This window comes from Gadus morhua, chromosome 16, assembly GCF_902167405.1.
Source record: "Gadus morhua chromosome 16, gadMor3.0, whole genome shotgun sequence".
In the NCBI taxonomy this organism is placed as follows: domain Eukaryota; kingdom Metazoa; phylum Chordata; class Actinopteri; order Gadiformes; family Gadidae; genus Gadus; species Gadus morhua.
Genome location: NC_044063.1, coordinates 14,756,522 through 14,769,021, shown reverse-complemented (window position 1 = coordinate 14,769,021; position 12,500 = coordinate 14,756,522). Strand labels below are relative to the sequence as shown.

At 42.0% G+C, this 12,500-nt stretch overlaps 1 protein-coding gene across 3 annotated transcripts in view; it reads left to right on the top strand.

The window, feature by feature from the left end:
• pde2a (phosphodiesterase 2A) overlaps nucleotides 1-12,500 on the top strand; it is a 130,447-nt gene that overhangs the window by 98,980 nt on the left and 18,967 nt on the right. For all 3 annotated transcript variants that reach the window (XM_030380510.1, XM_030380511.1, XM_030380512.1), the window contains 5 exons: nucleotides 204-360; nucleotides 1,222-1,274; nucleotides 11,083-11,157; nucleotides 11,311-11,352; nucleotides 12,296-12,364. In XM_030380510.1, the coding sequence (XP_030236370.1) occupies nucleotides 204-360; nucleotides 1,222-1,274; nucleotides 11,083-11,157; nucleotides 11,311-11,352; nucleotides 12,296-12,364 (396 nt within the window). The remainder of the gene's footprint in view (nucleotides 1-203; nucleotides 361-1,221; nucleotides 1,275-11,082; nucleotides 11,158-11,310; nucleotides 11,353-12,295; nucleotides 12,365-12,500) is intronic.

Below are 12,500 nucleotides of genomic sequence, written 5' to 3'. Positions count from 1 at the left end.
CCTTAAATAAATATTGGATTCTGTGATGCTGTTAATTAATTGACGTGATGTGTGTTCATGTGTGTGTGTGTGTGTGTGTGTGTGTGTGTGTGTGTGTGTGTGCCTGTGTGTGCCTGAGTGTGTGTGTGTGTGTGTGTGTGTGTGTGTGTGTGTGTGTGTGTGTGTGTGTGTGTGTGTGTGTGTGTGTGTGTGTCTCATCTCAGGCTTCGGTGGCATGTGGGCGGGTCCAAGCCATCCAGCTACCGTACCCTCAGCCGCCCCTTAGTCCCTCCCCTATTCAATCCCACAATGTACTGCTGGGCCTCGATGTCCCGGACCAGGATTACTGTGAGCTGGACCGCAACATTCTACAGCTCTGCGGTATTTACACTCACACACACACATGACTATCACAGCCACACGCGCATTCCCCTAGACAGACATACTGTCATGTTCTGGGGATGAAATTGCACCCTGAAGATATCACAAAAATCACAATTTCAACAATTGTCAGAATTCAGTAAGGAATAAATTCATAAATTATACCGTTGCAAATATTCACAGCGAGCAACAACACAATAATGATATGGCACACTATTATTCCAAAAAATGCAAACATATATGCATGGGAATGTACTGTATGTGTGTGTGTGTGTGTGTGAGGACGTGTAGTGTATGATAATCCTGGAAGGCCATGTGCGAGAACCTTTATGAATTTATATAGGTTCTGTCCACAGAAGGAAGTCCCCAGCAAACACAAGCCATGGAAAGCAGGGAATGTTTTTTTGTATTTCTTGTTTTGTGAAAGCAGTGTTTAGAAACTCATGAATAATGGAATTGAGTCTGTAATGTTGTCTACCTCCCTTCTGCCTGCCGACACCCAAACGTACACATGTTGCACTTATGCACGCACACACCCCATCATTCCGCATACTCTGTGTTTAGTTTTACGTTGACGGCGAAATTTCCTGCACTTGTTCACGAGCACTCGGGTTCCTAACCCTTTGTCTTCCTGTGTAGTCGGCACGCCGCTGCACTGCCATCTTGTCCCGCTGTGTTCATGCATTGTGTCTTCCTCACCCCCCCAGGATTGCTTTCCCAACCGTCAAACTTAGGCGCACGCTGCGCATACCCAGACTTTCCACTGCTCTGAATCTGCAGATCTCTTCTTCCTCTTCTTCTTCGGACTGTATCACTCTCATCGTTTCTCCCTCCATCCCCCCCTCTGCTCTTCTGATACAGGTGAGCTGTACGACCTTGATGCCACAGCGCTCCAGCTCAAGGTCATCCATTACGTAAGCACACTCACTCAGATCTATTTGTCGAATCAGTTTCAATTTTAAATTTTAAGTTGATTTGTGATATATGCATTAGAGTACAATGAGTTCACGTCATTAAACGTTATTAATCTCTGGAATCCTGCAAACAACCAGTTACCAATAACAGCACAATTAAAGGCAAGACAAGGCAAGGCATTTTATTTATATAGCACTTTTCATACACAAGGCAGACTCAAAGTGCTTCACACACAAACATTGTCATACAATAAAATAAGTAAAAGTAAAAGAAAAGATATGCAAAGAAATAAGTAAAATAGATCAGCATTTTAGAAAGTGCAATGTATATAAGATCAGATCAACAGTCTCTCTGGTACCCACGTTGGGACTCCAACTAGACCTAAAGGAATTTGGTACCAACGTCGGGACTCGTACCCGACCTAAAGGAACTTGGTCCTTTCTCTGGGACTCCAACCCAGATTCTAGGGCTCTAACCCAGACAGAACTTGGGTCTCAAACCCTTGTCCTCTCTCTCTGGTATCAGATCATGTATCTTTTTGGTAAAAATAGAAAATAAAGGGAAAGTTAAAAAAGCTTTTTAGAAAGTGCAATGTTTTTAAGATTTAGCAGAAAACTAAAGCAAACATAAAAGTCTTCAGTCTTGTTTCAAAGGTGGTCAGAGTTGCATAGTAACTAAATCCTGCTTTACCATGTTTCGTGTTTACTCTGGGGATAATTAACCGATTGGTCTCAGAAGATCTTAGTGCTCTAGAAGGCTTATGTAGTGGAAGCATATCAGTTAAATATTTTGGGCCTAAACCATGTAGGGATTTATAGGTTAGCAGCATGATTTTAAAATCAATTTTCTGACATACAGGAAACCAATGTAATGATTTAAGAATTGGTGTACGGTAATAAGTTCAAATTTCTTGCACAAGTTGTACATGTACAAGTTTTTGTAAGTCTTCGGTGGACATGAGCCCTGTAAGTCTACATTTTTAAGGTGATAATCTGCAGATTTTGTAACTGATTTCATGTAACTGTCTAAATGTAAATCTGAATGCATGATAACCCCTAGATTTCTGGCTTTGGTTGAGGTTTTCAGGGACAGAGAGTGAGGGTGTTGGGTTACTTTAAGCCTTTCCGTTTTAGCACCAAATACAATTATCTCAGTTTTGTCCTCATTTAGTTGAAGGAAATGTCGGCACATCCAGTCTTTCACTTGCTCGTAGTCCAACATAGTTGGGAGGAGCTGTCTCTATCAGAACGGTTGCACCGTTATTTTGTTCCAGCCATGTTTCAGTTAAAAACATAAAATCCAGTTTAGAAGTGGTAGTAAAATCATTGACTAAAAATGATTTGTTATTAAGAGACCTAACATTAAGTAGTCAGTCCTGAGACAGAAGTCCTGTTGTTGATAGTCCTGTTGTTCCCACCCAGTTTTCTAACCTGTCCAAAAGTATTGTATGGTCTAGTGTCGAATGCAGCACTGAGGTCTAGTAGCATTAGTATTGAGGTTTTGCCAGAGTCTGCGTTAAGACGGATGTCGTTTACAACTTTAATAAGGGCGGTCTCTGTGCTGTGCAGGGGTCGAAATCCTGATTGGAAGGTGTCATAGCAACCAGTTGATGCCAGGAAGTGATTAAGTTGCTGGAGGACAACTTTCTCAATTATTTTACTTATGAAGGGTAGATTTGATATTGGTCTGTAGTTGTTAATAATAGAGGCATCTAGGCTCCGCTGTTTTAAAAGCGGTTTAATAACTGCAGCTTTCAAGGCTTTGGAAAATTGCCTGAGAGTTGTTAACTATCTGCAATCTATCTAGGCAGTCAAAAACATTCTGAAAGAGGTTGTTAGGTAAAGTATCAAGGCAACAGGTGGATGGCTTTAGTTGTGTCACAGTTTCCACAAGAGTTTTAGAGTCAATAACATTAAAGCATGCCATCCCTGCCACGTTACTTTTGCCTGACCAGGGTAGTAGTCCAAAATTTTTGTTTGAAGTGGAGATATTGATGCGCGTCTGATGGCTTCAAATTTATCAGAATAAAAAGCTGCAAACTCATTGCATTTCTGGGTGGAATGGAGATCAGGTGGAATTTGTGTTGGGTGTTTGGTCCGTCTGTCAACAGCTGCAAATAGGGTTTTTGCATTATTAGTATTGGTTTTAATGATATTGGAGAAAAATGTTTTTCTACCACTTTTTAAGTCTAAATTATAGGCACAGAGACTCTCTTTATAGATATGGTGATTATGAAGTTTTGTTTTGCGCCAGATGTGTTCAACCTTCCTGCATTCTTTTTTCTGTGCTGTTATAGAAGCAGCTTTTCTCCAGGGTGCCTTTTGCTTTCCAGAAATCGTTTTAACCTTAACGTGCAATGACATCTATGGCTTTCAAAATGTTCAAATTAAAGTTTTCTACAAGATCAACAGAACATGAGTTGAGAGACGGTAGCAAGGATATTGCCTTTTTAAAAAGTACATTAGAATCTTCATTGATATACCGTTTTTTGAAAGTATTTGATTTTGTCTGTATGTTAGGAATAAAATATATATTAAAGAAAACACAAAAGTGCTCAGACAAGGAAGGATCAGTCACAGAGAGATCAGAAACATTGAGGCCCTTTGTGATAACCAGGTCTTGAGTGTGCCCCTTACAATGAGTAGCCTCTTTCACATGTTGAGACAGTTCAAATGTGTCCAAAATGTTAAAAAGCTTTTTTGAGAATTGACGTCACCAGTTATTACTAGAAGGTCAAAGTCTGTGGAGATGCTAGACAATAATTCCGTGAAGTCATTGAAAAATTTTGCAGAGTATGTGGGTGGCCCGTAAATAATTAATAGGAGAACTCTAGGGGAGCATTTCAATATAGCACAAAGGTATTCAAATGATGGAAAATCACCAAATAACATGTTTCCCCTGAAATACATTTTTAAATATAACCCCTCCAACTTTTTCCAGATCTAAATGGATCAAAAAAGTTATAGTTGGGAGGAGCTGTCTCTATCAGAACGGTTGCACTGTTATTTTGTTCCAGCCATGTTTCAGTTAAAAACATAAAATCCAGTTTAGAAGTGGTAATAAAATCATTAACTAAAAATTATTTGTTATTAAGAGACCTAACATTAAGTAGTCCTGAGACAGTAGTCCTGTTGTTGATAGGCTTCAGGTTGTTTTTGGTTTGGAGGCAATAGATATGAGATTTGTGAGGTTAGCAGTGTGTTTAAGTTTCCCTTTGTTTACTCTCTTAGTGGTTACAGCAGGAATGCAAAGTTGCCATGTTTTGACGTAGGCAACCTTGGGTTCAGTAGATTACGCGAAACTTCCTTTATACTATGTCTACGGCTGAACCCTTTTTTGTCTCAGGACTACTATCAGTACGGGGGGGGGGGGCTGGGGCTCCCTCCGCTTGGGTGTTATCAGCCTGTGGCCATAACGTGGTGATGCTATCATTGACACAGATGCAAGTTTGATGCCAACATATATCAGCAATGGGGGAAGGCACGTTGTCCATGGCATCGGGCAGGATGTTTTCTCTCTTCAAGGTCCGTGGTCTGTATGCTATCTGTGTGTCAGATAGTGGCAGAGTAGATGTGTGGGGGAGGCTGTAGTCTGGCTTCTTCTCCACCTGTGCTCTGACTGTTGCCTGTGTGTCAGACCATGGCAGGGTAGATTTGAGGGAGAGTGAGAAGAGAAGATTGTCCCCTTAACAGTTTGAGCCTAATCAGTTTGGGGGGAGGCCATCTGCTCTGAAAAGATATTTGTGCCCCCAGAACAAGTTGAAATTGTCAATACATTTTGCAGTTTCAGAAAACAATTGCGCCAAAAACCAGGAAAAACCTGGTTTAAAGTCACTGGCGCGTTGTTCAGATGCTATTTTAAGGGCGCATGCAAAATTTTGCTTGTGCACCTCGTGCATACACTTTGCTTCTCTCATCTACCTAGTCACACATTCTTGGTAAATTAATAGGGAAAGAACAGCTGATACAGCGGTAATAAGTTGTACTTTTAAATCAATGCATCTGCAAACGCCATGCAGCAAACACATATTTTCTTGACACAGACATCGTGTACAAGCCCATAACTTTTAGGATTGATGAGTATTTGATCACGAGAAAACATTGTTTAACCGCGTGTGAGTGTTAAAAAGAATGAATGAATGCGGGCGCGCGTGTGTATTTGTAAAATGATTAATGAATGCGGGCGCAAGTGTGTGTGTCCATCCGTTTGAACACACGCAAACTAAACACGTAGCGCATAATACAGTCCATGGCAATGTATATTAACGGGGGGACACATGCATATTAGGAACACAAGTCGTTAATGATAATGCATACAATACTGGTAAGAAACGATGTTTGTTAATGTATTGCGTAAATCATTAAATAGAACCACAGTTACCGCAAATCATATGTGTGTTAAGTTTTCTTTGCCGAAATTTATTTGAGGACTATTTGAGGTATTTGTCACGTTATCTGGGTTATGTTCTCATTTGTGCTTCCCCAACTTGAAATGGCACTGTTAGACAGAGGACGCAGGACAGCTCAAATCCTTCTCCTTCCTTTTATTGAACATGAATTGTTGAATACATGAACAACAAGCATTCCGTATTGCGATTCGGATTCGGATTAGGATTAGGTTGGAAAACTATTGATAAAGACAAATTAAATCAAGTTAGTTCTCAAATAAATCAAAATGCTTAAAGGCATATTGTACGATTTTCAGTGATATGCACTTTTTAATATGTTGTTGAAATTGGTTTTTACATCCTGACAGCAATAAATAACTTATGGGCAATGAAAAAGAAGCGAAAAAAAAACGAATTCTGTATCTGCTATAAACCTGTTAAAATGTTTACTAATCGGAGACATTGTACCCGAATCTAAAGAACCAATCACAAGCCTGCGCGTTCTCTCCCCTCTGTGTACGAGCCTGAGCCGGCCTGAGCGCGTTCACGGAGGGCAAAGAAAGCGTTGTTATCATAGTAGTTCATGACAGTGGACTAGACCTAGTGAGCCTACAACGTTAACACGATGGAAGAAAAATAACAGAAGTTACAACTGCCACCGTTACTTGCCCCGGTTCATCCTTCTAAAAAGGCAAGAAAAAGAAAGACAGAAAATGAAAAGGCAGCAACAAAAAAAAAGTTGGAGAATGCTCGAGGAAAAACGAGAATAAATATTGGATTCGCTTTTCAGCGATGGCGACAGCTGAGGGAGTTGAATGGCCTGAAAAGTGACGCAATGGTTGCCGTTGAAGTAAGCCGTAAGCAGCATTAGCGCTCGTGCACGGCTCTGTGTCGAGGGGTTGGGGCAGGGAGTCCTGAAGGGTGGGGGAGGAGTTAAACGGAACTCCGAAGAGAAGCTAATTTCAAATCATGCTAGCTCTCTCACATCGTACAGTATAGCTTTAATCAATAGGGCTGTAACGATACACAAACTCACGATTCGGTTTGTATCACGATTTTTGACCCACGGTTCGATACATCCCACGATTTTTTTTAAATTAAAAAGCATATTATTTAAACAACACTTATATACCAATTAACTTAATGTAACATTTAATAACAAATAATTTGGAACACTGAACAGATTTGAACAGAAAGAATACTATTAAAGTATAGCTAAATTAATAAAGAAATAACTAACCAAAGATTGCAGTTGGAGGATGCTTTTGCTGGTAGGCAAAAACCCTCAACTGTTTGGTTGGTTTAGTCAAATATCCTTATTAGCGCTTCTTATTAGGATATGTAGCTTAAATAATGACATAATCAGGCCGTATAGAATGCAACATGTTTAATAGCCTAACTTCAAATAGATGGGGAAAAACATGAAAGTCTAACATGACCGTCGCAATAACAAGGCATGGAGAGGTCGCTCAGCACCTGCCGGTAATTGGCCAGGTCAAAGTTATTCAGGCAGTGCTCGTTCTGCCTGGCCGTGTTCTGGGTCATGAACGCCTCATCTCCACTGTATTGCTTCAGGCAGTGCAGCAGGCGGCTAGTGTTGGCCAGCCAGAAGGACACCATCTCAAAGTCGTTGACGTTTTTCTTGAGGACCTTCTTGATGGCCTTGATGGTGGAAGTGAGCAGGGACCTCACCTTCTCGTCGTCGACGACGTAGTCGGCGTGGCGGATGCACATGAACAGGATGTGCAGGATGTAGGATGTCCAGCTGTGCAGGATGTAGGCCGGGAGGCAGGGCACCGTCGCCGACACGGTGCTGGGGCGGATCTCCGCCCTGCTGTGCCGCCCAGTGTGTTTACAAATCGAACACGTGTGATTTGCGCATTTCACCTCCACGCCAATAGAGGTCATCATCAACGATGCAATGCTATTTTTTAATCTAAATGCGATCTCTGTCTTTACAGTATTTCTGAAGTTGTTGAAGAAAACGCTATTCCATGTGTGAATTAGGCCATATCATTTGGCCATAAACTGAGCCATTTCAAGTTTGAAATTCATGTGGTCATGCATCTGTCATATCGGAGTCTGCAAACGCGCTGTCAAAATATAAACTCTTCAGATTCAAATGCGCGCATGGCTCTTAAAGGGGATGGGAGATGGCACTCTCATTGGTTTATTGCACTTTACGCCCAAACCACACCTACGGGTAATTAGGCTACTTCAGACCAACCCTTTTTAGATTTGCGCCGGGCGCAAGAGTCATTTATGCGCCGGTAAAATAGCAACAATAGCTACTTGCGCTTGGCGCTTCTCACTTGCATTTCAGACCATTAAAATAGGGCCCTTAATGTGTATTTTGTCCAGTGTGTCCAATAGATCAGTGTAAACCCTCTTCAGAAGTTCTGACTGTTCTCTTGAATATCATTAAGTCCTGCATGCACAATAATCTGTGAGATTTTGGGGTTTTCCAATATGATTGTGGCACGTTTGTGGTTGATATCACTAGCCATCACATCTGGGAAGTAGCATGTTTTGATCTTAATTACCGTGTATATCCTTGATGGTTGAGTCTCCTATAATCAGAGTGTCTGGTTCATCTGCTTTCTGTGAGATGGGCCCTTGTTGGCTTGAGTTGGCGGTCGCATTCGCAGCTCGCCTCCGTGGCGACTGGTTCTTGTTCCGTCTCTGTCCGCACCATCCGTCCGGACGCATCTCGGGGCTCAGGGGTACACGGGTGGCCGACGCATGCACAGCTCGCCTCTCTGGCGACGGGTTCATGGTCGGTCTCTGTCCGCACTGTTTGTCCGGACGCATCTCGGGGCTCAGGGGTGCATGGGTGGCAGGCGTGTTTGTGTACTCTTGAAGTGGCAGGAACCGGTTCTTCAGCGGCAGGGCTAACTTCAGTGACGGGCTAATTCGGCTGATACATGCAACTTTAGCTTTGGGTAGTTTAAGCATTTGGCGTTAGGTGAACTTGTTGATTCACTTTAGTGGTTTGAGGCATGTAGTGGCAGAAGCAGAGGGTTTTGTCATGGAAACCATAGCCTTGTTGGAGCAATATGATTGTGTGAAGACATCATCAGGCCATTTGAGACTCTCATGGCACTCTTCTTAACCCCACGACCCCGTCCCAACCCTCTCGGCTGTGGCCGAACGATGATTAGTGATTGGATGATGATGATTAGTGATTGGATAATGTGTAGTGAAATGTTTTAGTAAAGTATGAGTGTTAGAATGAGTACATGTGTAGCTAGTAAGGTCCGACGCTCGCCGAGAGATTTGTAATGACGGCGCCGTTGGAAGTTTTGCCGTTAGGCTAGTAGCTTTAAGCTAGTACCGACCACGCTCGTCTCTACCTTTTTGTTTTATTGTAATAACACCACACGTGGCTCACTTCTTGACGTTTTGTAAAGTATTAAAATGTTTATTGATTGTTGTAAAGCACTTTAAAGATACTGTTAAAAACGGGTTAAGAAAAGTTATTTGAAGTTCAGTAATAAGAAAATGTTTGATATAGCCTACAAGGTAGGTACTGTTAAAAATACTAGTTCAGTAAAACCTAATGGGTTTTAAGAGCATTAAAGATGCACCTTGTACAAACTGTTTATTGTATCAGAGAGATGAAAGAACAACACTGTGAGAAAAGGTGTGTTTTGAATTGAAGAGTATTTTTTGTGTATTTTGGTTTGCTTTAAGAAAATGGAAAATTTGTCTAATTAGACAACATATGGAGTAATATGATGCTGAGTTTAAAATGCATGGACAATGTGAAGATAAACGGTAACCTTCAGTAAATTGAGAAGTTAAATTAATAAATATAACTAATGAGGATCTGAAAAGACAAGTCACGTCTCCCGTGTCAGCATTCTTTTCTCTTTGTTTCAGTTATCTATAATCTGTCCACGGCGATCCCACCTGGGACCCGTTACAAATACATTAAAAAATAAGAAGCAAATATAGATAATCTGTGTTGAACATGTGTTAAAGTACCACGCCATTTTAAGCCGAAGATGATCCCTCTGTAACAGTCGTGACCGGTAGCGGTACAAATACCTGAACCACACACACACTTAATGTCTTGTTGCAGGACATTGCCTCTGATTCACCATACCTGCAGCCTTTCCATCAAAACCCATGCAGCCGGCCACAAGCCACCACCACCGATGACTGCTTATAGAAATAAATCAACAAAAACAATTCAATTAAAATCGAATGATGCTCCCACTGATCCGCGTGGCATATCGTTAATCTTTTTACTTCTTAAGTATGCTGGGCTGCCTGTGAGTGTTGGACGGAAGGGCGGAGATGAGAGGAAGGGGACGATGCTGGGACTTGCTTCTGAACAGACCATGCTTGGTGGGGAACTAAGTGCTCACGATGGTTGTTAGGCGGATTAACAGTGTTGTGGGAAAAGGGGTTAGAAGGGTTTTATCTTCCCTTTTGTGTCCGTGCAAGGATTGTGCCGACGCGTTTTATGTGTGCGCACACTTGCCATCTGTGCCTTCTGTGTTTATTGCTGTGAAATGGTGTTGTGCGTGTAGCGTGCATGTTTTTTTTTGCAATTGTAAGTGTGGTGTACATGTGTGTGTGTGTGTGTGTGTGTTTGTCTATGACGTATGTAGTCCTTTGTGTGTGTGTGTGTGTGTGTGTGTGTGTGTGTGCATGTGTGAGTGTGTGTGCGTGTTTGTGTGTGTGTGCATGTGCAGATGCATCATACGTCGGTCTGTTGCCTATGACGTATGCTGGTAGGTCTGACATTGCTGTTTGTGTGTGTCTGTGTGTGTGTGTGTGTGTGTCTGTGTGACTGTATGCACTAGTCTATCTAGTGTGGATGTAATTATGATGGCCATGCAGCTCTGTGTGGGCCTCTGAATGCATACGGCCATGAATTTAAGCGAAACGTTCACACAAAACATCGGGACATTGACTGCATAACTGCAGGTCCCACAGAGCACGGACGGGAGCAGCAGGGATGCTGAGCACAGAATTGTTCTAACATTAAAACATTTAACGTTAAAACATGAACGACGGTCGTCTTCTCAATGATAGTCATTGAAAAGACGAATCAATCCCAGAATTGGATAGAAACATACTTCTATTTGTTGATTTGTTTCTTTCAATATGGCTGCTAATTGAATGTACATTTTAACTCAAGGCATTACTTGCATGATTTACAACTCTGATAGTTATTTACATTAATGATTGCTACGTCAGTAGTATACTAAATGGATGCGCTCTGTTGCCTTCAAATTGCATTTTACAAACTGCATCCTCTTGGGGTTCCATTTTGTAAAGTGGAAACATTAATCAATGTGTGTGTGTGTGCGTGTGTGTGTGTGTGTGTGTGTGTGTGTGTGTGTGTGTGTGTGTGTGTGTGTGTGTGTGTGTGTGTGTGTGTCTGTGTGTGCTTTCTCCCTCCACAGTTGCAGCAGCAGACTCAGTCACAGTGCTGCTGTCTCCTACTGGTATCCGAAGACAACCACCAACTCTTCTGCCAGGTCTCTCTCTCTCTCACTCTCATACCCACACACACAGGCTTGCACAAACACACGCACGCACACCCGCACGCACGCATGCACGCACACACACACACTAATAGCATGCGATTTATTCAATGCTCGACCTCTGACCTGTCCCATTGTGCCTCCTAGGTTGTTGGAGACAAAGTTCTGGAGGAGGAAATCAGTTTCCCGGTAAGTCATGCCAAAACACTCACACTACACAATACAATTGCGGGGCCATTAAGCATCATCGTTTTTTTGCCTACACAAAAAAATACACGTTAATGAGATGAACAAAGTGGCAGAATAAAACAAGAGTATTTAATTTTAGATCTCTCTTTCCAGCGTAATTTTTGGGGACGGGCATCATCTTCCAGAACCTGCATTTTAAAAGGTTCTCGGTTCATTAAACGCAACACGCTGACATTTGGCTGGTGTTTGTTACGACGTTCCCTCCTGGCTGCTGTCCCCCCCCCCCCCACAGCTGCCCTAGTGCTCGCCAGCCACCGGGATTTATTGTTCAGCCATTGATTACTTCACTTGTTAATTTATTTGTGGATTCAGCCTCCTTTTGTCCGTACCAGGTTGCTTGTCTGAAATGTGCTCTATTCGGTACCTCATCCAAATGGTCTGCATTCAAGCCATTAAGTCCATCATCTGAATGGCTATTATGGGACAGTCCAGTTACTGTTTATCATACGAAGGCTACCCAATAACCATTTGCAGTGCCTTGCTTATTCCTTAATGGGAAGGTGGATGAAAATTCAGGGACAAAAGGTTTGCATTATGAGAAATTACTCATAATAATAAATACAGGTTAGAAATAGATATCCAATTAAGTCGATTTTTTGCTAATTGAGAGTAGTGAATGTAAGGCTGTTTGGTTACAAATAGTGCAATATCACATCTGCATAATATATATCTATTATCATATTAATAATTTTCTTTCCTTGTAATTTATTCTAATTCTTTATTCTCCCTATTCCCTCTTTCTCTTTTTTCCCAATGTATACCAACTCCATTCCTCTCCATTTTGCTTTTCCCCACCCCTTCCTGCCCTCTGTTTTCCCTCCTTCGCATCCTTCTCTCTGATCCATCAATCATTCTGCCTGGGTTGCCTGGCTATCTTGCTCAGCTCATGTTTGGCCGTTTTGGTCAAGTTGTCGAAAAGAAGAAGTCCATCACGCTTCAGGACATCAGTGCGGTAAGGGATCCATCCATCCGTCTGGCTGTCTGTCTGTCTCTCTCCATGTCCGTACGTCTGTGTGTCAGCATGTATGTCATTTGATAAGTCTGTCTGCCTGTCTGTCTTACCATCTATTCTTCCATCCCTCTTCCCG